Raw genomic sequence first — 27868 nt, forward strand, 5'->3', positions numbered from 1 at the left:
AAAGGGAAAGATTGCTTCATTACAATAAATGTTATTACTTTAATCATCTAAACCAAAAGAATAAATATAGAATATTACCTTCTAATTGCTTGTAGTTTAATACAGCCCAATCCTTCCATAACTTTATTCCTAAGGGGTAGTAATTGGAGCCTGAATGAGGAGCAAGAGGGAAAAGCATCCTGTAATTATTCTTTTGAATTTGAAAAAGGATTTCAGTTCAGCCCATTCATGACCCTTTTGCATTTACTTTCCACAAACATTTTATCAGCACAGGTTTGCTAGCACGAACGGTCATAGAAAATGAATTCAAACTTGAATATTCAGCCAAAGCAAATAAATTATATATTTGATTCTAATATTCAAAGTTCAAAATGCACCCTGGGGTGGTAAGCTAGTTACAGCATGTTAAGCATTGGATAAATCCAAAAGAAATATTAATAAAACAAATCATCCAAGCAGGGAAGAGAACCAGTACCATGATTTAGGTCACTAGCCAACAAACCACAAATGCCAATGTCCTTTGCCATCATCTGCTTGTGAACTAGTCGCACGATGGGAAAAAAAATGTACATACTCCTGTACAATGAATACGTTAAGAACGATCAGTTTGCAATTGCACCATACGTTTTGGGTAGCTTGTCACAGCCCTTTCTCAGCTACACAGGGGAGCAAAGGCACCCCCCACACACATTCCCCTGCTCAGATTGTGACTCCAGCTACCACCCGATATTCCCTGCAAGCAAGTGGGTGGGGCATGAGACGAGCCCTGGCTGTGTCCTGCCCCATATCAAATAGTTGCCTCCTCTCTGCCCCCAGACCAAGCGCAGGGAAGGAATCGTGACTGCCTGAGGCTTCGCTGCTCCTGGGATGACCCAGGTTGTTCTTCCCCTTCCTAGCAAATCACAGTCTAGCCTTCTGAGCACAGCAGAGGCAAAATCTGAGGATTAACTGACTTGCCTTGCATTAGTCACTCAGCTCAAGGTGCAGGCAATGGGCCTGATTTTTAAAGGTAATTAGGTGCCTAAAGATGCACCTGGGCACCTAGTGGGATTTTCAGAAGCGCCTGGACATCTAACTCCCCAATGGGAGATGAATATCTGCATCTTTAGGTGCCTAAATGCCTTTACAGATCTGGCCGTATGGCCCAAACATGCTTCTCTAGTAGCATTGCCTGGTGGGGAGGATGCTGGAAGTGCTGCAACACACAAGGGAGACCAGAGGTGGTTACCAAGCTAGGCAGCACCTTGTGCACGCTGCTCCTGTTTAACAACCCCCCCCCCCCCCCCGAGGTTTTCATGACCCCAAACTCTGTGCAGGAAGAATTTGGCTGGAGTCATGTATTACGCCTTGTGTGTACCTATTATACACAAAGCTGAGGAGGACTGGTAGGAAGTTGTGTTCAAGGATCCCATAAGGGGGGAGGGCACAATACAGAAGGGGCAGCACTAGGAGAGAGGGAACAGCAGCAGCTTTGCGTCTGGATTCTGGGCTGCTGTGTGGGTAAAATGGCACCCCAGAGGCTGCTCTAACTTACAGTAGCCTCCCCAGAGCTGCCTATGGGCTGCAAAGCCACCTGGAATCCCCCATAGTGCTCAGTGCTCTGGGCACGCACCCTCCCAGCACTACACCCTCTGCAGGGAGGAGGGGCAATATAATGTTGATTACATTGGCCCTACTTTTCTCCTGCTCGGAAGTAATTCTCCCTCAACCCCATGCAACACCCATATGGCCCTTAGATACCACGGCAACAGGCACCAGAATCAGGCTCTGAATCGGCAAACCAACGACTGGTTGTGTTGGTTTCGTTTGGGCTATTCCCAATGCACGCCTGTTAGCTAAGGGCCTCACGGCAGGAGATCACAGCAGGACAAGAGAAGAGCTGGTGACAATGCTATGAAGATGGCTCTATCCTTTAGAGAGACTACAGCAGTCAGTTACCGTTAGCTCTTCAGTCCCAGCCACCTGTGCAAATTCTGATCTGTAGCCAACACGCTGAGCTCTGTCGAACTTAAACTTAACAGCTATCTGATCAAAGGGCTACAGTGCATCACAGTCCGCTCCTAATGGCTGGCAGGCGTTGGGTCATTTCTCCTCCTAGCCCTCCCAGGGCCACCTCCCTTTCCTCTCCCCCAGCCTGCCACCACGTAGCCCCTCTCCCCTGTCCTACAGTATGCAAGCCCTTCATCCGAGGACTGGTCAGCCACCATCCAGGCCCACTCACTTATCCCTTCCCCTCCCTTGACTGCCTGTTCAGCAGCCCCTGCTTCCCGCCTCCTTCTTAGCGCTCACTTTGGGGATTCCCCACACTCACCTGCCTGCCTCTTCCACTCCCCATTACACCTCTTCCACCAATGGCCCCTAGTTGTTCAGTGTGACCGCTTGGGACTTCCTCACGACTCATCCCACCTGCTCAGGAAGTGCCTATCTGCCATGATTCCGGCTACTAACCAGCCAGAGAGAAAATGTGGGTGTGTGTGTGTGTGAGAAAGGGTCAATTCCTATACTTTCAAAGTTCAAGCTGACTGTCTAAATGACTCCTCACGCTAGCTTGCAGCCAAGCGGAGCGAAAACAACAACAGTTTTAGTTTACAACCGTCCTTATTTCATGTGCAGAGTTCATACGATGGAAAACAATTGCCAGAGCGTGCAAAGTACAATCATTTCTCCTCAATGATATGGCAATTGCTTCATTATTACTGGAAAAATGTGAACTCTAGCTGCACGTTGTATATGTGTGTGTATGTGCTATTCATTGCACTGCAAAGGGTGGACCGGTGGAATCCAGAAATAAAAAAATGACTCAGAGGCTGTAGGCTCGATGAGTCAGTCAGCACTGTTGTTGTTTTCAAACGAAAAAGGAGGGTGCCCAATATGGAAAATAATCATCAGTACCACTGTGCTGCAACAAACCTATCATAATGCAGCGGCACTCTGGTGAGACCGCCCCCGGGAATTCTATATTCAGTACTGGGCACCTTATTACCAGGAAGAGGGAGACAAACTAGTGGGAGTTCAGAAAAAGAACAACATCTGTGAGTAAGGGGGCTGGTGGGATTGGCTTAAATGGAAAGCCTCGAAGAACTTAGCATTGTGTATCTTGCAGCCCTTTCTCACGCAAGAATCAAAGGGACTATTTATGTGATCAAAAATTTTCCAGGATCAGCCTTTTAAATATGGATAGCTGGCTATATGACAACTAAGGGAGGAGGGATATAATAATTGCCTGCACATGTTCCAAGGAGAGGGAATAACTACCGAAGAACCTCAGAGAACGGAGGTTGTTCGTAACTCTGAACAAAACTTTATGGTGGTTCTTTCAAAAGTTTACAACTGAACATTGACTCAATAACGCTTTGAAACTTAACTATGCAGAAGAAAAATGCTGCTTTTAACCATCTTAATTTAAATGAAACAAGCACAGAAACAGTTTCCTTCCCTTGTCAAATCTTTTTTTATTTTTAAACTTTCCCTTTATTTTTTAGTAGTGTACATTTATTTGCTTTTTTCTTTTGGTCTCTGCTGCTGCCTGATTGCGTACTTCCAGTTCCAAATGAGGTGTGTGATTGACTGGTCAGTTCGTAATTCTGGTGTTCGTCACTCTGAGGTTCTCTTCTATTCCGGGCGATACAAGGGGACATGACTAGACGCAATGGGATGAAATTCAGAATAGGAAAATTTAGACTTAATAGCAGGAAAAAAAATTCCTTACAATGGAATAATCTGCCTAAGGAAGAAGTGGAAACTCCATTGCTCAGGACACTTAACATCAGACTGGGCAAAGCACTAAAAAATAGTAAGATGTAATGCAGGAATGGTTCACTGGGGATCAGCTAGATGACAGGCAGTAACAGCAACTAAATATTATGTTGAGGAGCACATTAAAGAATACCATAGACAGATAGATTAGATAATACATCTTCTCTATCTTTAATTTCTATGCTCCTGTGATTTCAAGAGCTGGAGAACAACTGCATGAGCCAAATAAATTGAAGTGAAACATAAGATAATCCTTGCATATCATTCTGGGCTTACTCCTGCTTTCTGTTAGCTAGAATGATGCCCTTGACTGCGCTGGTACTGACTGCAGAAATCGCATGCAGAGTTTGATGTTTGTTTTGTGACATTGCACCCATATGTTACCGTATAAAACTTCATCATATAATGATAAACTGTCATGAGGCAAATGCCGCATGCAAAGCCCAGTAATTACAATGGCGCTTAAACATGAGTGATTAGAAATACAATAGATTAGACAGCCAGACAGGAGGGAGATGATATTCTACAGATCTCCATTATTCCTATTTTGCAGCAGGCTTGAGAACTTTCCTGGTCTAGCCCTTGCACATCAGCATTTATTTTGTAATAGGACTAAGCCTTACTTACAAAACACTCCAATTTAAAGAAGATACTTTTAAGAACAAAAGATAAATGACAGAATAAGTCAGTTACTATCCTACCTTTGAAAAAGGTCCAGCTAGTCCACAAAGGGTATACTGCATGTCTGACTTGGCCTTAGGAAGCACCGTGTCTAATGCAATCAAAATCAACCCTTTTTATTCACCAGGGTACATTATGGACTCACTCCAGCCTTCACAAGTGCACTAGTTTATTGTATAGGGCAACGTGAGGGCAGGATTCAGTTGTATGGACCAAATGAAGTTCAAGCAACACCATAGGTGCTGGAACTAAGGGTGCGGGGGGAGGGGCAACTGCACCCCCTGGCTCTAAGTGGTTTCCATTATGTACAGAGTTTACAGTTTGGTTCAATGGCTCTCAGTACCCTCACGATAAAAATTGTTCCAGCAACACTGAGAATTCTAATAGAAGATGTTCTTTGCACATCATGGGGTAGCCTGGAAAATTTGCTTCTGAATCTCTCCAACTCAAATAATTTGGTCTGCCCTCCCCTTGATACCCATGTGTATATATGGAGTCTAAAAGTATCTATGAGAGGAACAGACATTTGAAAATAATGGGCTCTTCAGTCTAGCAGACAAAGGAATAACAAGATCCAATGGCTCAAGTGGAAGCTAGACAAATTCAGACTAGATAAAAGGAACAAATTTTTAACAATGAGAGTAACAGCCATTAAAACAATTTTCCAAGTGCCTGGTGGGTTCCCCATCACTGACAATTTTTAAATCAAGATTGGATGTTTTTCTAAAAGATTTACTCTAGTTCAAATTGGAATTAATTCAGGGAAACCCTATGGCCTGTATTATGGAGGAAAGTCAGACTAGAGGGTAACAATGGTCCCTTCTGGCCTTGTAATTTCTCAGTGTACAAATCTATTGGGGATCAGGAATATAGGAATTGTCACACTGGATCTAGTCCAGTATCTTGTCTCTGACACTGGACATCATGAAAGGAACCCTGCAGTAGGCAGTTATGGAAAAACTTGCTGATGGGGAAAGTTTCTAGCTCTCTCACATGGATCAAAGGGAAGCTAGATCCCATTGGCTTTTCTTTTCTTTTTAATATTGAGAAACAAATACAGTGTATAAGAGGGAAAGAATCATTCTCAGAATAATTTTATGAGTAGCTCTATTATATAGCTGTGTCATTAGTCACATGATGAAATCCAATTCTGAAGTCTAATCCTGGGCTCAGATACACATGTACACCTCATGAAAATGTGCCTCAATCCATGCTTTTGAGAAGTGCAGGGAATCCTGTGCATTAAGCAGCAGCTCTGTATGATCCCAGTGCCATTAAACGTGTGTGCGTCTTCCTCATCGGTGTCTGACTGGGCTCCAATCTGATGTGGTTTGACCCCACGTGAGAGGCCTTAGCTTTGCATCCCAGTTATTCATTGCCTATTGTCTCAGACAGGCATATTAGGAACAAATAGGCCAAGTGAAAATTACTGTATACACATGAGGAAATAAACAATGTGCACAAGTCTCCTCCAAAGCATGTTCAGTGAGAAGCTGCCTTGCTGCCATGTCATTTGACACAGCTGTCAGTTAAAGCAAAGACCCAAACATGAAATCTAGGCCTTGGGGACACCATGTGGCTTTGGGACACTCTCCGGGGCATTTTGTCTCTATTCATCAATAAATGGCTCACACTCATCAACACCTTCTAATGGATGTATAAAGCTCCACTTGGTACTTCAGTGCCATGTGGAGAGCCCAGTTTTCAAAAGTAGGCACATGTGAAATTAATTGCATAGCACATGTCATTTTTTCAGCTGGAAGATGCCTTTTGCTTCACTGGCACATATGCTATATACTACAAATTCTTTGCCATCCTTACTGGTTATCATTTGGGGCCAATGATATTGTGACTTTGCGGAAGGCCCAGCACAGACATTACACGATATGCAGCCAAACTGTGATATGGGACCTGTTTGAGATGTGCTGTGGAAGATGATTGCTCCCTTGTGTGGTCCCAGTGACTTCAACCATCACTGTGTTATCCAAGCACCTCCCCCTAGTGCATTCAGATTATCCACTGGGAGCCTGATGTTTCAGGGACTGAATTAAGTCTATTGAGGTGCACAAGATCAGTGCAGAGAGCTGCTGGAAAAGCGATTTTAGGTCACCATATAAACAGGAAGAATATGGTGCATCATGTGTAGAAAACAAGTATCTTAAAGGTAGGGCCATCCTTACCCATATGCAAAGTACGCAGCTGCTTAGGGCACTAGGAAATTTGGGGCACCAAATTTCATGGTGCCCTACGCAGCTGTGTGGTGCTCCAGCTCTTCCCCAGGGCCCCCGCCCTGCTCTGCCCAGCCCCCACTCCCCCAAGCTCTGCAGCAGGGCTGGGCCTGCACTCACCAGCGGCAGGAAGTGCAGTGACCAGCCCCAGCCGTGCTGTGGGGTGGTTCCCCCCTGCCCTCTAAGCCAGCCCCACCCCTCCCCACAGAGGCCTGGGGCCCCCCACATGCCTGCAGGGAGACTGCATAGGGCCCCAGAATTGCTAGGGATGGCCCTGCTTAAAGGGAACTGTGATGGGTTCCCTCTTCCAGCCAGGCTTTTCCTGGAGTGATGAGACCTGTTGGTGAATTAAGCAGCACACAGGTACACCAAAGTACCGTCACCATGAGTGTTTATTGATTGTCTCCTTCATAAACTCCAGTACAAACTACAGCCACATAGTAACAGAGAATTCTTTCCCATGTGTCTGGCTAGTGGGTCTTGCCCACATGCCCAGGGTCTAATGGATTGCCATATTTGGGGTCAGAAAGGAATTTTCCCCTGGGTCAAATTGGCAGAGACTTTGGGGATTTTTTGCCTTCCTCTGCAGCATAGGGTATGGGTCACTTGCAGGTTTAAACTAGTGTAAATGGTGAATTCTCTGTAACTTGAAGTCTTTAAATCATGATTTGCATGTAACTCAGCCAGAGGTTAGGAGTCTATTACAGGAGTGGATGGGTGAGGTTCTGTGCAGGAGGTCAGGCTAGATGATCATGATGCTCCCTTCTGACCTCAAAGGCTGAGGCTGTGAGTAACAGTTATGAGGAGCCCCTTTCCCGCTCCCAGGGTTGGCCTTTTATACTTCCTGCTTTCCCACCTGGGCTCTCCAGCTGGTGAGCTAATTACCTCATTAACTCATCAGACTACCAGCAAGTGTAAATGCTCCCTTCTATCTTAGAACACCCAGGGCACTGGGTGTGTTTAAGTCAGTGGTCTCCAAACTTTTTGGCTCGCGCACCCCCAGGGTGAAGACAGGAAGACCTGCTGCAGACTCGCCGCCAATGGAAGAAGACGGGAAGACCCGCTGCAGGTGGGCTGCCGGAGGGGAACACCAGCCCTGGACGTGCAGAGCTGCCACCGAAGAAAAAAATGGCGGAGTGCCGTCCGGCGGCGCTTCTGCTGCCGCGCACCCCTTGGGATCATCTCCTGCACCCTCTAGGGTGCACGCACCCCAGTTTGGAGACCACTGTTCTAAGTGACCAGGGTGCTGGCTTCCAGAGAGCCCAATTTGAAGCTGTTAACAGCACCCTGTCACAGGGATAAATGTAAGTGCAAAAATGGTAGAACATGGGCCCCTCTGGGCTGAGGTGAGCAATAGCACACAGGCAACAGGGTAGAACATGGCCCTCTCAAAGCTACTGATAGAATGGTCTTCTATACAGATGGAACACAGGCCCCTTAAAGCAACTGAAAAGCAAACTTTAAAGCCCCTTGGCAGTGGTATCAATTCTGCTGCTCCAGTAAGAGAAACCCCAAAACTTTTTCGTGCTTCATGTCTGTGTTCCAATGCTTAGTCAGCTCTTATCCTATCTGGAACAGCTCCTGATTCATAGCAACCAACACCAAAAGGCATGAACCTGTTCCCATACACAAGGACACAAAAAATTACTGTGGAGGAAGAGACAAAGCACAAAGTAACCCACCTATTGGTGACTTCAGACCACCCTTCCAAACGTTGTTTCACAGTAACTTTGACTAACTATTATTTTATTGGCTCACATCACGTCCTTATGGCTTCAATTTATTTTTTGGAAAACCCACCCTGCATTTAATTAGTTTATAGTCCGTTCCAAGTTTTGCTTATCCAGTTTTTTTTTTTTTTGAAGTTTTTATTTTGATGTTTAGCATTTGCCTCAGGAACATCTGGAACCCCTTTATGGAAGCGTATTGTTACTTTTACTGCTTGTGCAGCTTTATTAAATCATCTGAGTATTAATACTGAAAGTGTTCATCTGGGTCTAATTAGGACTACTCTGAGTGATGTGGCAGCTAAATTGTGCCTACGAGCTAATTGTTCAGGGACACAAAGTTCTGAGGGAACTTTTGGTGGGTTTCTTTCTCTTTATTAACAAGTAAAAATAAGTGTAGGTGTTCCTGCCATAATCTCTCTCAGAAAAGATAATGGAATCCATGAAAAACAGTTTAGGACAATCTCCACAGAATTTTGACTCATTGCAACATTATTTCTGGATCTTATTTACATAATTATATTAGGCTTTTTTTAAAACGGATATTTGCATTTATTTCTTCATTTTGCAGTACAAATGACACTGCCAAATAGTTAGTTCCTCCACAGGCACTGGTACAATATTGTCTGGTTAAACAAGCTGGGGCCCTGAGCCTGCAAATCAATATGAATGTGCAGGGTCTGACTGCATGTGGTGTTTTGCAGGACAGGGGCATAAACAAACAACAAACCATTCTTTAGAGACTGTGGTATGCCTGCGCATGCGTGTGCACACACACACACACACACACACACACACACTTCAGCAACTATTAAAATTGCACGTAGTCCATTCACTACTCCATTCCAGTATTTACAGTCACAAAACATTGTTTCCAAGCAAACACATAGGGAGCAATGTCCATTTCAGAGCAACTGCACCTGTATTCCCCCTCCGCGGTCCACAAAGGGCAACTACTTCAGGCTTCCAGATGTCACCTCTGTTGGGCAGAGAACCTTATCTCACTTCCTCCTGACCTCCTGGATTTGAAGGCCACACAGCTCCCTGCCTTACTCTGTTTAATCCCCAGCAAGCCAGACTGCCTAAAAGGCCAGTGTTTGTGCCTGGCTTTCTTTCCAAGGGCTGTGACCAGTGTATCACCCAATACTATAAGTTACGACATAGCTTCTTCTAAGCAAGTACATTTATTCTTAAGTAAAAGCATGACAGAGAAAACATGCTAAAACAAAAGGCATGCTAAGTGTGCCAGGTCACCTCTCACTCCAGCCTCAGGCTCTGCTAGGTTTTAGTCCTTCAAAACACAAGTGGATTTTTCCCATGGTTACAAGTTCATGTGGCTTAGATCCAGATCCAAAACCACTTCTTTATACAGCTTTGGCCTTTGATCTTGGCCTTCTGTGACAGGCAGTCAGAGAATGACCCTCACCTCAGGGAATAGCTTCAAAAGGCTGGAGTTTTGCATAATCAGAATTGCGATAATTTGCATTAATTTCTCTCAACACTTATTGTCCCAAGTTAGTCTTTTGAACTCCGAGGTCTCACATTTGTCACATCTCCCCACTAGAAATGTTACATACTATCCTGGCCCACAATAATACAAGGAGGTCTTTCCGGGATATTGTGGGGAATTGCCATATCTGTCACAAGCAGAATGTAAACAGGCTAATACATGGACTGAAGTGGGGACTAATGAAATGAACACTGGACTGGAAGCCAGGAGCTCCTGGTTCTGTCACTGGCTATCTTTTATGCCTCAGTTTCACCATCTGTAACAAGAATAATAATGCTTATCTATCTTGTATGGGTGCAGTAACAGTTTTTGAAGATAGAAAGCACCACACAATTGCTGAGTATAATTACTGATCCACCTTCACAACTCCTATTGACTGTAACAGGGGTTATTCACAGGAATGGCAGTAAATCAAGCATGATCTATTAGTGTCTTTCTTAGTAAAAAGATCCAAAAATTCTAAAGGGAGGCCCCCAGATCTTCACACATGGAAACTTTCATTTTCTTTTCATTTTACCCCCATACCTTGTGTGCTTCCTCTCCTTTGCAGACAACGGAGGAACAATAGTCTTCCAGTCTGAGTTTCCCCGGGTGGATATTTGACACAGGCTGGCTCAAGCACTGTCTTGTTCACTGGGCTTCAGGGAGGATATCTGTAAAGAAAAGCACAGAGCCTTCCCACTTGATCTAGCTTTTCAGCATAGCCTGTCACCAACGTTCTAGCTTCGTCTCCTGAGGAAGGCAGTCATCACCCAAATTCTATCTGCATCACGCTCTTCACCTAGATCCACCAGGGAGTGCTTGCAATGAGCCCTCCTGCAGCAAAGTTGGGAGCTGGATTCCAATTTCTCCACAGTTGTAGTGACAGAGGGCCAGACTCAGTTACACTAAGATCACTCCTGTAAATGTGTAAAGGGACCTTAAAGGGGGCATCAAGTATATTTACATTTATATAAAATGAGAATCAGACCTAGAGAGAGAGATGAGCTGGTGAGATCCAGACTTGGATCAACTCTTTAAAGCTAAGAGGTGTTTGGAGCCAGGGTTTCAGTTCTGGTCAGTTTTAGGAGGTCCAGTATCAGTGTTCAAAACAGTGTGCTTGGGAGGTTATCCTCAAATCCTGGTCTCACTGAGGTCATCAGCAAAATTGGCTTCAATAGGGCCAGGAGCTGGCCCAAAATGCAGAACTCTTGGTATCAGTTTGTACCAAAGTTTTATAGTAACCTTGCCTATCTTCTTGGTTTGATCCCCCCACCCCTCCCAAATTCCCATCTCACAGTCACAATGCTGCTTCTTGGAGACATCCTTGCTGTGTGGCATTTTAACTCTTTCATAGGTCAATTAAAAAAAATTCCTCTTCCCAGCCTATGGAATCAACAGATTTGTCTACTCCAGCCAGGCTTCCTTCTTGGTTGTGAACACTGGTTTAAGATACGAAGCCACGGAAGCTTGTAAATGGTTTATTTCTGTGTGTAAGGGTCCCAAGTGTTCTTTTATTGATGCACATCAGAGGGGCAGCAGAGCTGATGGAAGGATCACACTAGGCACACGAGATGGTGTTAGAGCAGCCTGCACGCCTTAGATTTGGGAAGCAAGGAAGCTAAAATCCCTTAATGCCATGAGGCATCTTTCCACTCCCTCTCTAATTCACAGATTGTCTTTGGGGTTTTCTCCCCCAGGTGCAGGTTACCTATGTTTAGACAACAGGATGCCTGTAAGTTCACTGGTGGATAACTGGTCTACACTAGGGGGGATCGATCTAAGATACGCAACTTCAGCTACAAGAATAGCGTAGCTGAAGTCAACATATCTTAGATCGACTTAGAATCACTTACTTCGCACCCACGCGGTGTGGGATCGACAGCCGCCACTCCCCCGTCGACTCCGCTTCCGCCTCTTGCCATGGTGGAGTTCCGGAGTCGACAGCAGAGCGATCAGGGATTGATTTATCGCATCTACACTAGATGTGATAAATCAGTCCCCGATAGATCGATCGCTACCCGCCGATCCAGCGGGTAGTGTAGACATGGAACATCCAAGGCTAAGTACTTTCACCAGATGTGTGTCAATAGGAACCTCTGGCACACATCCCAGGGCAGAATTTGACTTTTTTGTAGAATAAACTTTAGATAATTAATGATGGAAAACTTTGAACTCCATACGACCCAGATGAAGAGGACACAAAGATACTGGAGAAGGATGACTTTATTCTCAGCTGAGGCACTCAGTTATCACAGTGATGGGTGTGATATCAATTCCTAGAGAGAATGTTATTACACTGGATTTTTGGCACTGCTATCCAAAATATAAAGTGACAATAACTAAGATACTTGGGGCCACATTTTCAGGAGCTCGGAGTTAGGCACTGAAGAGAAGAGGTCGGCTGCCCAAAGTGCTCAGCAGCTGGAAGATCCGATTGATAGGGACTGCACTGAGGATGCCTTATTGAGAACAGTGGCAGCTGCAGGGTGATCAGCATAGTTGAGTACCTGGTCACTTCATGCAGGTGCCTAAATATGAGCCCTTTGGAGAAATCTGGACACAAAGCACATTCTGCCTGGGGTACTTTAATATTATACTTTAATACAGACAACCCAAGCAACCGAAAATTAGGACTCCGTATATATTAACTGGCCTTTTATTTTGCTATGGTCTGCTACTAGATAAGATTAAAAGGAACAAATCCTTTCTCTGACACAGCAAAATAAGGCACAATACAACTGCGGCATCCCCCGCTAACATACCGTAGGGCTGGTGGCATCGGTGCTTCTTTTAAAGAGTTCCTGAAGTAAGTTCTTAATTCACTGACACTTGGCATTCAAAGACCTGATCCTGAAAATCCGTACTCCTGTGAGGAGTTAGGCAACTTAGGCAAGAGGTACCTTTGAGATCAGTGGGACGGCTCATGTGAGTAGGGCCTAGCTAGGTGAGTGGGAGTTTGCAGGATTGGGGCTTTATTTTGAAAATTAAGTTTCAGACTAGCCCTTTGGAACAATAAACACGTGAACACAGGGCCAAAGTTTTCAAATCTGGGTGCCTAAAGTTAGGCTCCTAAATTAGAGTGTCCTGATTTTCAAAGGCTAAGATTTTCAGAGTCACATAGGGGATTTGGAAACCCATTACCCATGAAAATTAATGGGATGTTAATATTAAGGCTATAAAACCAATCACTGTCACAGCAGAACCAGGCAGAGTGGGGTTTTACTGGGAATTGGGTGTCCAAATCTCTTTGGTAGTTTTGAAAATCTCATTGTGAAGTGGAGAGAGCTGACAGCTCTCATCGAAATCAGTGAGGATTTTAGATACTCAGCGCCTTTGCAAATCAGGCTGCGTTAATTCGGTGCCTACATTTGGGCCATTTTTTAAAAACACTTCCTTGATGGCTCTTGTGGTTGCCTTTTTAAAATCAAAAACAAACAGCTTTCCAACAGGAAGTTTAAATTTAGCTGAGATTTATTCCTTAACCTAAAATAGTTCCTTCAGCTCTGGTACAAAAATAAATAGGATTTTGTACCCATGCCATATACACAGCAGCTACTGCACGCCTGCTGAAACTATTTCTTCATCGTGGTGTGTTTAGAATAAGGACTCTCTACACAACGGTAACCTGTGCTGCGGAAAGTGCCACGCAACAAACCAAAGGCTTTAAATGAGAGGGGGGCTCTCCCCTTGAAAAGTCTGGGTCCAGAGTGAAATCCAGAAAACGCTCCCCACACACACACAAAAGTTCAGCATTGTTCAGAAGAGAGGTTTTGGGCTGGCCCATTAGAAGGGTCAGAGACACGAGCTAACTTCAGATTCAGACCAACATTTCCAACCTCCTCATCCTGTCCCTAAATTCAGGGGCATTTGGAAGAAAGGCTGTGATTCGCTCTTATCTCTCAACACCCATCAAAGGGAAAACAACCCTAATCTTTAGCTCCGCTATAGCGCTTCTCCTCTGCAGACCTCAAAGCATTTTATAAAGGAATTTTCTTTGTCTCCATTTTACAGATGGAGTAACAGAGGCGAAGTGATCACGGTCAAGGTCACACATTGAGTGAACGTAGCATTCCAATTAAAAATCGGTGCATTATACTAAATCCAGTGTAACCGCTGTGTAAAAACAATAAAAGTACAAAGAGAGGATGACACAATGACAGTGCTGGGGGTGGGTGTGTGGTCTGGTGGTGGGCCCAGGCCCAGCCTCAGTGCAGGGCCTGCTCTCCTTTGCAAGAGTAGTGAGACACCCAACCCAAGATGTGATGGGGGACGTGGCTCCACTCAGCATCTGTTCCCAGCTGCTCAGAAACTCCCTGCCATGAGCCCAGTGCCCTGCCCCGTGTCCCTGTTGCCTGGAGACTGGGACACACCGAGTCCCATGGCACTCCCTCTGGCAGATTTTGCCCTTTGGGCCTCTGTAGAGACTGACATCACTATGCAGCAACGTGGCCAGGAGGAGCGCCACCATGGCCTGGGCTATGGAGCCAGGTGCAGCTTCTTGTGCAAAGGAGGAAATTAAGCTGCCTGTTCCCACCCTGGGTGTTTTTGCACCCTTGGTTTTCTGATTTCTGTGGGTGTATTGGAATCCATGAACCCCCAATAAAGTATGTCCCTCCCCCACTGCCTAGTGGGTCAGTGGCAGAGCCAGGAATAGAACCCATGTCTCCTAATTCTCAGTCCAGTGCAGTATCCACTGGACTACCCTATCTTCGGTAGCTCAGAATTTTCAACTTTGAAATAAGCACTCTCCAGCAGGACCTGCTTCCTTGGTGCTCATGTAACTGCAGCTGCTGTCTGTGAATTCTGGCCTAATACACTTGACCTAAGAGTTCAGCAAAGGAAAATGATAAACAAGCGCACTTACAAACACCAGAGTCAGCTCGGGCTTGTGTGCAGGGTTCCCTCTCCCCTCCTGTGGTTATGTGAATCACACATTTTTTTTTCATAGGCAAACTAAGTGCCAGCTAAGACTCGAGACAAGAATGACAAAGAAAATCGATAACTCAGAGGCTTTGTTTCTATTTGCAGCATGTTCTGCCAGGGCACGAAGAAATCTGAAGACCAACTTGTGTAAATGGTGTGACTCCACCTCCCCAGTGTGTGGGGAAAAGGTGTGCTACAGCAACTGTCATCTGAACTCCTATTGTGAGAGTCCATATGAAATCTGTGTGGCCATATGGTAAGCAACAACCCTATTACCAATGTGCTTTCTGTATGCGACACGAAGCGGGGATTTTCCCTTGTTATATTGTATGGCAGTCTTACTGTTGAGCCTATATGAATTTTACTGTTTTGCATGAATACTGTGTGCCTCAGTTTCCCTGTGTATTGCACCAATGTGGTGGGATAAGGGTGTGTGACTTTGAGACCCTCAAGGGCAGGCGATGCTGCTCCAGCTGCATTGCCCTTTGTACTCTGAGACCCAGGAGAGGGATGCAACCAGGTGACGACCAGGTGACACTTTGCCTGGGAAGCAAGACAAAGACGACGAGGAGGAGCATCAGGTGTGTCAGAGGTCGGGAGCATCAGGCATGTCAGAGGTCAGGTTGCTGGAACCTGGGTAGCCTGCTTGTGGGGACTGGAAGAGGGGGAGTCCAGCCCAGGGTCCCCCAAGATGAACTTGAATGAAAGTCACTGATTTCTGTGCTAACAAGCTCTGTTCTACGCTGTGTTGTTGTCGACTAATAAACCTTCCAGTTTACGCTGGTTGAGAGTCACTGCTAACTGCAGAGTTGGGGTGCAGGGCCCTCTGGCTTCCCCAGGAACCCTGCATGGCGAGACTCACTGCGGGAAGCGCACGGTGTGGAAAGGGACGCTGCACGCTCCGAGGTCAGACCCAGGAAGGTGGAAGCTGTGGAAGCTTCTTGCCCGGGTGACCATATGCTCAGAAAGAGGAGGCAGCATGCTCCCGCAGAGTCCTGGCTGGCTTCCTACGGAGCAGTTCCAGAGCATTGGCCCAATGACTCCCTGACAGTATGGCAAAAAGTATCTGAATTATTTACAGAGCAAAAGAAGGACCAGTGTGAAATGATGGCTTTTTAGCATGCTACACATATTATATACACACGCACAGGACACATTCTCCATTAATCTTCTTCCCCACCTACCCCCCCGCTCCGATTCATTCTACTGTATTCACAATTGCAATTTGCACGGATACAATTTGAGACTTTCAAATGCACTATATATGAAATTTCACTACATTCAAGTTTACTATTGGCCAAATCCTGCAACCCTACTCCAGCAGGGCTCCCATGAATTTAACCTTGCAAGCAAGTTCTATGGGGCCAGATCCTCAAATCCTTCCTCACAGCCTGATATGTCAAACTCTTACTTTTGTGGGCAGTCTTCGTTCACATTAGAAGACACTGAATAATTCACTCATGGCTTTAGCACTTGGAATAATGCAGCCATCACAAACTCATATCAATCAAACCTCTGCAGCGTGGGGCATGGGTCACTTGCTGGAGGATTCTCTGCACCTTGAAGTCTTTAAACCACGATTTGAGGACTTCAGTAGCTCAGACATAGGTGAGAGGTTTGTTACAGGAGTGGGTGGATGAGATTCTGTGGCCTGCGTTGTGCAGGAGGTCAGACTAGATGATCATAATGGTCCCTTCTGACCTTAATATTTATGAGTCTATGCCCTCCTACAGGTCAGGTATTTCACGTTTGATGGCTATATGGACAGATACAGACTTTACGTAACACAATATAAAAGTGCATGCAGCCAGTGCCATAACACTCGGCAGAAATTGTAGCCCTGCACCCAAACAGAGGATCCAATGGTCCCTTATGACCTTGGAACCTATGAATCTCCTATTCACGATAAAGGGAGATGCTGTGATTGGCTGGGCCAGTCAATTTGTAGTTTCATATTAGCTAGCAGGTTGAGATAAATTCTAGGCTCCTCATAGCCTTCACCTCGACCTGCTAATTAGTGTCAAAGCTGCAAATTGCTTAGTCTTCACTATGGCTTTCCCTTCAGTTAGTCACCATGTGTTAGCTAACACGAGGTGTAAACACACCTTTTTTCTAAGTGAAGACAAGGCCTTAAAGTCTGAAAACAAAACTGAGTCTCTCTCTGGGGAACAGTAACCATGAGACATTTCATTGGCTCTATCAGGAGAAGCCCACAGTTGCCGGAGAAACCAAAACACCATTAATTGTCTCACGTGGAATCAGACCGTAAATCCTTTGCAAATCACTCATCTTGTCTGGTGAGGAAGTCACCTGGTGGCCACAGGATAACAGATCCTTGTTAATAAATCACTAAGGAAGAGGCAGGTATGTTTCTGTGAGCTGTGACAGAGTCAGAGGTACGAAAGCCTGTCACCACACAGCCTCACCTCTCTTTCCTCCTCCTCCTCAGCATCTTCACTTGCCAGGAGTTTGTTAGCACTTTATCTTATCCTGCGCTGGCAAGCTGTTAGCAGTCTGCCACAGAGGATACAGCTTGTTCTGTTTTGTGAAACTCAGATTTCCTGTGTGAAGACCCCCCGGAAGACATTGATCTCTCAGGGGCCAATCAACTGAAGTCAATACAGACTCCTACTGACTAGAGTGGGCTTCAGATCCCATCTTCTATTGACATCTTAAGTGACCTTTCCTCATCTTTTGTTTGGTACCCAGCTTTACATCAATAGTGTTTTCTCCCGTATGCTCCAGATGTAAGTGACAAGTTCACCCCCAAAATAAAATCTTGTTCTCAATGACCCAGAAGGAAGATCATTATTGTAACTTTCAGAATTATTTCCCTCAAGGTTATTGGGGGCCTCCTTGATGTGCTAGGTCAGGTGTCCTTTGGCATTCAGATTTCAGGATTGTAGTTAGGTTTTCCACATAGGGTAGTGGTTAAAAAAAAGAGCAGATCTGGGTTCTATCCCTGGCTCTACCACTGACTTTCTGAGAGACGTTGAACAAGTCATGGAACCTCTTTGCACCTCATTTACCCCACTTTGCGATCCCAGGATGGGAGATGCTTGCGAGTGCAGAACATCATGAGTGCAAAGGTAATTATGTTTATAGTTTCTTTATGCACAGGAACTCCCAGGATGCATGTCCTAGCCTCGTCTTTTCAAGGTCTCCATATGGTCTCCAATGCCTTGATGCCTGAAATCTATTTGTTAGTAAACACAGATTGCCATAGAGCAGCAGCCCAGTCCAAACCCAATGAAGCAATGGACTTTGAAACAGGCATTCGGTCTCTTAGAAGCACATTGCACTCACCCACTCTGGAGAGACGTGTGGTGGGTACCTTCAGTCTCCACCCCCCCCCCCCCCCGAGTGGGGAAAGCATCCAGCTGACAACTTGCCCATTGCAGGGTTTCTTTGCCACTCTTGGTGCTGAGCATGGCAGAGGCCCGTCTGAAAGAGTTACATGCTCACACAGTCCTAGCAGTGGTAAATGTGACATGGAAAAAGCGCCTGTTTTCACTGGAGATTGTGGCACGGTTACCTCAGTCACTCTCGGGGGCTGGCTTTGCTTTGGCTTTTCATTTCCTTCCAAATTTGTGTTCTTGACATGCTGATAAAAGCTGGTTTTGAAAGAAAAACTCCAGAGCCCAAAGAAAACACGATGACTCAGTTTCGTGGTTAAGCTCTTCCCCCTGGAGATCGTTGTTAGTGCTCTCTGCAAAGCGCCAGGGACACACATCTAATTCTGGAATGCTGCTTTCACAGTTACTAACAGGAAACCATTCTATTAGCTGTTAAATAGATATGGCTCGATACAGCACACACACATGCGCCACCCATTAGAGCTGGAACAATCTCCCAGTTAATAGCTGCCAAACGCCCACCCTCCGCTCCTTAAAAAAAAGTCTGAGGCCTTATGAGGCACTCCAGCTGTAATGACCATACAGCAGGGTACCCCCATGGAGCGGGGCCATTCATGTTACTCACCATCCAGCCCTGTGTACATCTGTGGTGCTATACAAAGGATGCTATTTTGCGCTTTGAGAGCACCGGCTATCTGAGGATCTCAGGGAGCTTTACTGACATTTAGTTCACAATACCCGTGAGGTGAAATGAAGTACAGACGCACAGAGAATTTAAGTATCCAGATCTCACAGGGAGTCTGTGGCAGAGCCAGGAATATTGTTCTGGTCTCCTGACTCCCATTCCTGTGTCTCAGCCCCAATGTTTCTGACCTTATAACGAATACTGGTATATGCACAAATTCATACTGTTCCCTCTCAGAGCAGTATCAGGCACCTCGTCTTCAAAAAGATCTTCACAAAGTTGCTCCTCCTCTGACCTCTCTTCTCTTACCCTGATCACCTTTTCACTTAGCCCAAGTTGCTTCTCTGGGGAGGTACTCCTTTGTATTTTTTGCCCACATCCACCTTCATACCTTATTTTGTTCTGACTGATATCCCAAGAATAATGCCACACTCTAGCTTCCAAGTCCCAGATCCTCAAAAGGTATCTAGGCTCCTAACTTCTACTGATTACCTTTGAGGGTCTGGGCCCAAGTGACTACCTGACCATAGTGTCGTAATCAGATACTACAGTGATGGAGGCCATGTACCAAGCCAGACTCCTGTACCTATCGGTCATTCTAATCTACATAAGTTCTCATACAATGTTTAGCAAACTAGTTTCTGAGCCCATGCATCCTCCTCCTAAAGCACTTCTCAAGGTGCGTTAAATTACTGTAGTCTCTGATATTTTATTATTAAATTAATTTATTTCAGAAGTAACACTTGGTTACCACCAAGACACATGCACCAAGCATCCAAGGGCCTACATAACCATATGTTCTCTTACCATTTCCTGTTTGTTCTCAGCTTAATCTAATCTTCATCTATATTGTAAAGCACTACGTATATTGTGATGATATACAAGCAATAAACAATAACTAAAAATGGACCTAAGCTATCGAATTTGGATCTAGATCTGAACTCTCTTAATGCCTGCACAAAGGATTTCCATTGAATTTAACAGGAACCCCAGATATTCTCTATAGAGCAAAATTTGTAGCACGTTAGAAGAATGTTTGACATCATAACAAGACATAATATAGAATACTAATTTAAAATAAAACCTCAAGGTACAGACTATTGCTATAATAGCTTTGGCCCAATTCTGCCAACCTTATTCATGTGAGTTATTCCACTGAAGTGAACGCAGCTTCTTGAGCAAGTTTTCAGGATCAGGTCCTTAAATATTTTAACTATTCTTATTGTTGACTAAAACAACACAGCTACAGGGGTTTCAGAAAATTCATCAATATTTAATTCAAAATGCATGATGTTCAAACAAATGCATTAATTCCAGAAAGTAAAATCTCTTGAGAAGTCAATTACTACTGATATTATAATACGATTTCTATAAGAATGGCCATACTGGATCAGACCAAAGGTCCATCTAGCCCAGTATCCTGTCTTCTGACAGTGGCCAATGCCAGGTGCCCCAAAGGGAATGAACACAACAGATAATCACCATAATCACATACTGGGCATGCTCAGGGCCCTATTACCTGCACGTTATAATTTGGTCAATCAAAAGGTCAAGACATCTCTAGAAACAGTAAAAAGAGTGTCCAAAGGCTAGTTATGTCCTCTCTAGAATGAAAGCCAGATATGGAATGGTCATTCAAGGATGGAATGTTAAACCTAGCAATACCTAAAGATGCAGGTAGGTGCCTAAAGACCTTTAAAAATCTGGCCCTTAGACACGTGAAAATATTCCACAAAGTCCCTGTTAAAAAGGCTGGCAATCTATGGTACTAAAAGTAAATGAACTCTGTCCATTAAAAACATTGTTTAACTGGAGCACTGTACAACTCTAGGATTGATTACATTGTAACACCTCATATAACAACATCATCAAGAATTATTCCTCTGATAAGGTTTATTGCATGCATTTTCAGGGCATTGCTCACTGTATTACTTGGGTGTAGTTAAATGGTGCAGTCATGTTTAAAAAACCCTCAGTCATTGCCTTCCACATAGAAACCCACTGAAAGGGGAAATTCTCCTGGAACCTCCAAGACATCAAGGTCTCAGTTTCCTCTGAATTGTCCCATTTGGAGTAAGGAGAAACAAGGATATTTGCCCCTTAAACCATGGCTGTTCTGAGATCCAGAGGGAAATCCTGCATTCTAAGAACCTCCACAACATTCCATCTTTCATGGCAGTACAGCTCTTTCCAAAGCCATTGTCCTTTGCAGGCCGTTGCTGGTGGCTATCCCTGAAGCCTCCCTCAGGGGATGTCTAGATGGCAAATACTAGGAGATAATGCTCAGAAGGGACATCACCCATTCTTTCTGCTCAGTAGTTACTCAGTACCTGAATCCGTTATGTAAACCTGGGCACAACACACATACTGGGCATGCTCAGGGCCCTTTTTCCTGCATGTTATAATTTTGTCAAATCAAAAGGTCAAGACATCTCTAGAAACAGTGAAGAGTTATCCAAAAAGACTAGTTCTGTCCCCTATGGAATGAAAGCCAGACATGGGGTGGTCATTCAAGGACAGCATGTTAAACCTAGCAATTAAACCACAAACTTGGTGACCAAACTGAGGAAGAGTCCAGAAAATACCATTTATTGGCTCCACCTGAAAAAGAAGAATGAAATAGAAGTGCTTATCCAAGTACCTTTTTCTGAGTGAACATTTCTATCAGCTAAATTACTGGCACATCTTGGAGAGCAGAGATTTGAATCATCACCACCACTAGCTGCAGACACATCATCATGTATTAGTATCTCTTGGTGCTACCACAATACAATTGTTGGACCCTGCTCAGGTTTCTCTTTGGGAACCTGTGACAGCTTTCATTTGCAGTGATACAGAAACAGTTTCTAAAAACTAAGCATAATTTATTTTGCACCAAAGGTTACACAGTGATTAAGAGAAGTAGATTTAAAATAGCAAAGAGACCCACTCGCATATTGACTTACCTAAGCTTAACCTCTCTATCTGTAGCTCCAGGGAGTCTGGTTTATTCCCCATCTTGGAGTTAGGAGAAATGGCCCACTCTGCTTGCAGCTCTCTCACTGTCTCTGAATAGCTCAGTCACACAGTCAGCCTTTTCACTAATGCATGCTGGCCAGCCTCTCGCAGCTCACCACACACCCCAATCCCTACCTTTTCTAGGTTCTGTGAGCTTTTTGAGTTCCCTTTGATCTCAAACTTAGCCTTGGGAAGGGTTAAACTTCCTAGCCTGGACGGAGCCAGCCATTGTTACCTTAACTCCTATGTTCTGCCGCCATTAACGGCCCAGCCATTGTTACTTTAAATCCTTTGAAGCTATGTATGGGAGGCTGACTTTACCTCTATCATTGTTCTAACTTTCCTGCTAAGCTCTGTAACAGCCTCCTTTGATTTAGCTCTGTGCAGTCAAGCAGGCTGCAGTGCAAAACTGAACTGGGAAACGGAGTCACACAATATTCAGAAGAGATAATACAGACATTTTCCCAGCTTTTCACACATGGAGCAGCTACAAAGAGTTGGGCACCAAGCGTATCATTCCAGCAGACCTGGTTTCGAAGCAGGATCATGTAACAACAAGTGTCAATCTCATTATAGTCACCAGAAGATATTTGACCACATCACATAATGCCACACTACCCATGAAATCTGCCTTAGTGAAAAGCTCCCTCTCAGGGAAGACAATGTGCTGGAATAATACTTTACATTACAAGTAGGACTGTCAAGCAATTAAAAAAATTAATCGCAATTAATCGCACTGTTAAACAATAATGGAACACCATTTATTTAAAGGTTTTTGGGTGTTTTCTACATTTTCAAATATATTGATTTCAGTTACAACACAGAATACAAAGTGTACAGTGCTCACTTTATATTTTTGATTACAAATATTTGTACTGTAAAAAGCAAAATAGTATATTTCAATTTACCTAATACACGTACTGTAGTGCAATCTCTTTATAATGAAAATTGAACTTACAAATGTAGAACTATATACAAAAAGTAACTGCATTCAAAATAAAACAATATAAAACTTTAGAACCTAGAAGTCCACTCAGTCCTACCTTCTTTGCATTTTGTCAAATCTGCTGTGAAAGTGTTCTTAAAACAAACGTGTGCTGGGTCATCATCAGAGACTGCTATAACATGAAACACATGGCAGAATGTGGGTAAAACAGAACAGGAGACATACAATTCTCCCCCAAGGAGTTCTGTCAGAAATGTAATTAACATTTTTTTAAGGAGCATCGTCAGCATGGAAGCATGTCCTCTGGAATGGTGGTCGAAGCATGAAAGGGCATATGAATGTTTAGCATATCTGGCATGTAAATATCTTGCGATGCCAGCTTCAAAAGTGCCATGTGAATGCCTGTTCTCACTTTCAGGTGACATTGAAACTAAGAAGCAGTCAGCAGTATCTCCCGTAAATGTAAACGAAATTGTTTGTCTTAGCAATTGGCAGAACAAGAAGTTGGACTGAGTGGACTTGTAGACTCTAAAGTTTTACATTGTTTTGTTTTTGAGTGCAATTATGTAACCAAAAAAATCTACATTTGTAAGTTACACTTTAACGATAAAGAGATTGCACTACAGTACTCGTATGAGATGAACTGAAAAATACTATTTCTTTTGTTTATTGTTTTTACAGTGCAAATATTTGTAATAAAAATATAAAGTGAGCACTGTACACATTGTATTCTGTGTTGTAATAGAAATCAATATATTTGAAAATGTAGAAAAACATCCAAAAATATTTAATTTCAATTGGTATTCTATTGTTAAACAGTGCGATTAATCGCAATTAATTTTTTTATTGTAGTTAATTTTTTTTAAGTTAATTGCATGAGTTAACTGTGATCAATCAACAGCACTAGTTACAAGCCATGAATGCAGGGCACTGAAAGAGCTCTGAATATAGACTATGCAAATTCACAATGCCTCGGTAGACTTTGCAATGGTAACTAGATCAAGTCTTGGACTCATTGAAGTCAATGGCAAAACCCCCATTAACCTTGATGGGACCAGGATGTGGCTCCTTTCCCGTGGCACAGAGAGGAGTCCCTTTGAGTGGAGGCACCAAGCACCAAGAACAGAAGCCAGAACCTGAACCATGTGAGGAGAGGGGAGAAGCTGCTCCAAATAATAATAGTGATAGCAAGTATCAGGGCAAGAAAAGGAAGAAGGCTTAAGCCACAGCTTGGGGGGAAGGGCTACACACAGCGTACCACCATATTTTCTTTTCTACAAAAATCCCAAAAAGAAGTTGACACAGTAACTAAGTATGAGAGAGAGAGAACATTTAGTGATGTGTCACGATGAACCAGGCACATAAATGCCGATTTACAACCTAATTCAGAAGGGTGCTAAACAGCAATGAGTTGGAGTTCAGAACTCTCAGGATCAGATCCTACCATCATAGTGAAAATAGGTGGACCACATTTAAAAGCTCACTGCTTTGCACTGTCAGGAGGGGTCCATGGACTATTGGAAGAGTTGCATTATTCAATCAATATGTGAAGGATGCAGCTTCTTCCTTGAACTTCTGGAATCAATTGTCTAGATCCTCAACCTGACGTAAATCAGCTTAGTTCCATTTAAGGCAAAGGAGCTATCTGATAACCCCACATTGCATTACAGATAATTAACCAATGAGTAATCTACTGATAATAACTGGATTCTTTGACCCATATCTTGCTATTGATCTCTATTGTAAATTTTCCATTGACATACAAGAAAAGTGTAACATTTTTTTCAATGTCTTTCTACACCAGTGGTTTTCAACCAGGCATACACATACCCCTGGGGGTATGCAGAGATCTTCCAAGGGGTACATCAACTCATCTAGATATTTGTCTAATTTTACAACAGGCTACATAAAAAACACTAGCAAGTCAGCAAAAGCTAAAATTTCATATGACACCTTGTTTATACTGCTCTATATATTATACATTGAATACAAGTACAATATTTATATTCCCATTGATTTATTTTACAAGGATGTGGTAAAATTGGGACAGTAAGTAATTTCTCAGTAATAGTGTGCTGTGACACTTGTATTTTCATGTCTGATTTTGTAAGTGAGTAGTTTAAGTGAGGTGAAACTTGGGGGTACGCAAGACAACTCAGACTCCTGAAAGGGGTACAGTAGTCTGGAAAGGTTGAGGGCTATTGCTCTACACCAGGGATCTCAAACTCAAGTCACCATGAGAACCACATGAGGACTAGTACATTGACCCAAGGGCCGCATCACTGAAACCTTTTCATACAACGATACAAAAGTATAGTCAAAAATGAAAAAAATGAAGAGTAATATAGTTTGCTATTAAAAATTAATGTATTAACTTTAAAATTGTAATGCAAAAAGTCAGTGCTAATTTCAACCGTCATTTCAAACCCCCCATTCCAACCCTTTCCCCAAATCCCCCACCCCCACTCCACTCCCTCCATGAGGCCCCACCCCTTCCCCACCCCCATTCCAACCCCTTCCCCAAAGTCCCCACCCCAACTCAACCCCCTCCCTGCCCTTATTCCAACCCCTTCCCCAAATCCCCACCCTGGTCCCGACTCTTCTCCGCCTTCTCCCCTGAGCATGCAGCATCCCCGCTCCTCCCTCCTGGAAAGTCCTAAGCACCATCAAAACAGCTGTTTGGTGGTGGGAAGTGCTGGGAGGTAGGCGGAGGAGCGGGGAGGAGAAGGGGGTACAGAAGGTGATGGGAGCTTGGCTGCCGGTGGAGTCAATGCCTATGGCAGGCCGCAGTAAATAACTCCGCAGGCCACGTGTTTGAGATCCCTGCTCTGCACCATACCCATTACAAACAATCCATACATCACATGGTATCAAACTAACAAGCAGCCCAGGTTTGAGATGATTTTATCATACTGGTCTATTGTATATTTTTTGGATGCAGAGATTTTGGCCTGATGCATTGTTGATTCCTTGCATATTTTCAGGAAGCAAGACAATGACAGCATTAAGATCAGCACTCTGTGCCACAACCCACAGCTGCCAGTAGAAAATGTAATGGTTCCAAATTACAACACCTCACGGTGCATCATGACCCATCAGTCTAGTGAGGAAGGAATATTTTACATCTGTGGTTGTGTGGATGAACAGGAATGCAACGATAAACTCATATTTGAAAACCACACCAATGGTGAGTATTTATTATTATTATTATTTTTTAATGAAGGCATGTCACTTTAAAGGTGCACTACTCCCACTGGAAGCCGCAGCCCTCAGCACTTTTGAAAACCAGATTAATAGGTATTAAGATCAGAGAGGACCATTAGATCTTCTATCCTGACCTCCTGAATGTCACAGGCTATAAAGTTTCATGCCGTTATCCCTGCACTGAGTCCAATAACTTGCACTTGATTAAAACAGATCTTCCAGAAAGGCATCCAGTCTTGAACTGAAGTCATCAAGAGATGGAGAGTCCACCATTGGCCTGTGTTTCCTGTGGCACAAGGGGCTCAGATTAGAAACTGAAAGTCTGAGGCACCCACACTTAGTCAACACTTCTGAAAATTTTAGCTACAATAAATCATGAAATTCTAGAGCAAGTTCTACCGAGATACACCCATGAAATCCCACTGATGTCAGGGTGTGTCTTCACTTCAAAAAAGGTAGTGTTTTTAAAAACCACAGGATAACTAACATCTGTGACTTATCCTTTTCTAAAATCCCCGTGGAGACAAGACACTGCAGTTTTTACTGTAAGGTAGCTAGGGGAGGTCAACACTAAACCCCTGACTACAGTTCACCTCACCCAGTTTACTTCATGGTACAACTATAGAGCCTTGTCTCCATTAGGATTTTAGAGCAGGATCGCTCGCACACATTAGTTCACCTTTTGGGGGCAAAGCCTCACAGGAATTGCCCAGGTGTAAATGAGAGCAGAAAAAAAAAGTTACTAACCTTTTATAACTGTTGTTCTTTGAGATGTATTGCATATGTCCACTCCACTCAGTTGCTGGAAATTTTTTTACTCAGTGGTACCTGTGGGGGCAGCTCAAACAACTTCTGCAGCCGTGTGATGCTGGGGATGGTATAAAGGGCCCAGATGACCCTTTACCCACTCCGTTCCTTCTTTCCGGAAACTCCAGTGCCAAGGGTGGGGGAGGGGGGGTTGTGTCATGGAATGGACATGTGCAACACATCTCGCAGAACAATTATGAAAGGTTAGTAACCGTTTTTGCTTCAAGTGATTGCACATGTGCATTCCACTCTTGGTGGCTGCCAAGCAGTTAAATAGGCTGGGGAATCAGAGTTCATGGTCACAAAGACTGCAATACAGATCAACCAAATTTGGCATCATCTCTTGAATGCTGAATGGCGGCGCAATGGCAGGAGAAAGTGTGCACAGATGACCAGGTTGCTGCTTTGCTAATGTCCAGGATACAGATCTGCACTGGAATGCTGTTGAGGATGCCTGATATCTTGCAGAGTGGGCAGTCAGCTTGTCTGGGAGAGAGACACCTGCCAGATCATAACACATGTGGATACAAGAAGTTATCCGAAATGAAATTCTCTGTGTGGAGATTGAAAGACCTTTCAATTCTGTCCACTATGGCCATGAACAGTTGGGTGGGCTGCCAAAATGGTTTGGTCCTGACTATGGGCTTGGCTATACTTGCAGATGTAGAGTGCTTTGGGTTAAACCAGCCTTCGTACAGCGCAGTAGGGAAAGCGCTGCAGTCTGTCCACGCTGACAGCTGAAAGTGCACTGGCGTGGCCACATTTGCAGCACTTGCTGCTGCATTGGGAGCGGTGCATTATGGGCAGCTATCCCACCGTTCAAGTGGCTGCAAAGTGCTTTTCAAATGGCGAGGGAGTGGGTGGAGTGTGTTCTGTATATGTGGGGGGGAGCGAAAGTGGGTTTTTGGGGTGCTGAGAGTGTTTCAGCATGCTGTCTTGTAAGTACAGATCCCGCGGGGGGGCCCCCCCCGCCCCAAAGCAAACAGCTGTTTGTTTTTTTTCTCAGCGCTGATAAGCAGCCAGCATGCCGCAGAAAAGGAAGTTTGAAAGGGCCCCTTTCGCATTC

General features: G+C 44.2%; 1 protein-coding gene and 1 long non-coding RNA gene across 2 annotated transcripts in view; one reads left to right on the forward strand and one right to left on the reverse strand.

Moving 5' to 3' along the window:
* LOC141995786 (TGF-beta receptor type-2-like) overlaps window positions 1-27868 on the forward strand; it is a 61236-nt gene that overhangs the window by 19797 nt on the left and 13571 nt on the right. Inside the window, exons 2-3 of the mRNA XM_074967185.1 lie at window positions 14913-15063; window positions 25776-25978. Of these exons, the coding sequence (XP_074823286.1) occupies window positions 14913-15063; window positions 25776-25978 (354 nt within the window). The remainder of the gene's footprint in view (window positions 1-14912; window positions 15064-25775; window positions 25979-27868) is intronic.
* The window catches only part of LOC141995788 (uncharacterized), a 31650-nt gene continuing 7231 nt past the window's right edge, over window positions 3450-27868 (reverse strand). Inside the window, exons 2-3 of the long non-coding RNA XR_012641401.1 lie at window positions 10428-10555; window positions 3450-3640 (exon numbers count right to left, since the gene is read on the reverse strand). This is a non-coding gene — a long non-coding RNA (uncharacterized LOC141995788). The remainder of the gene's footprint in view (window positions 3641-10427; window positions 10556-27868) is intronic.

This window comes from Natator depressus, chromosome 11, assembly GCF_965152275.1.
Source record: "Natator depressus isolate rNatDep1 chromosome 11, rNatDep2.hap1, whole genome shotgun sequence".
Taxonomy (NCBI): domain Eukaryota; kingdom Metazoa; phylum Chordata; order Testudines; family Cheloniidae; genus Natator; species Natator depressus.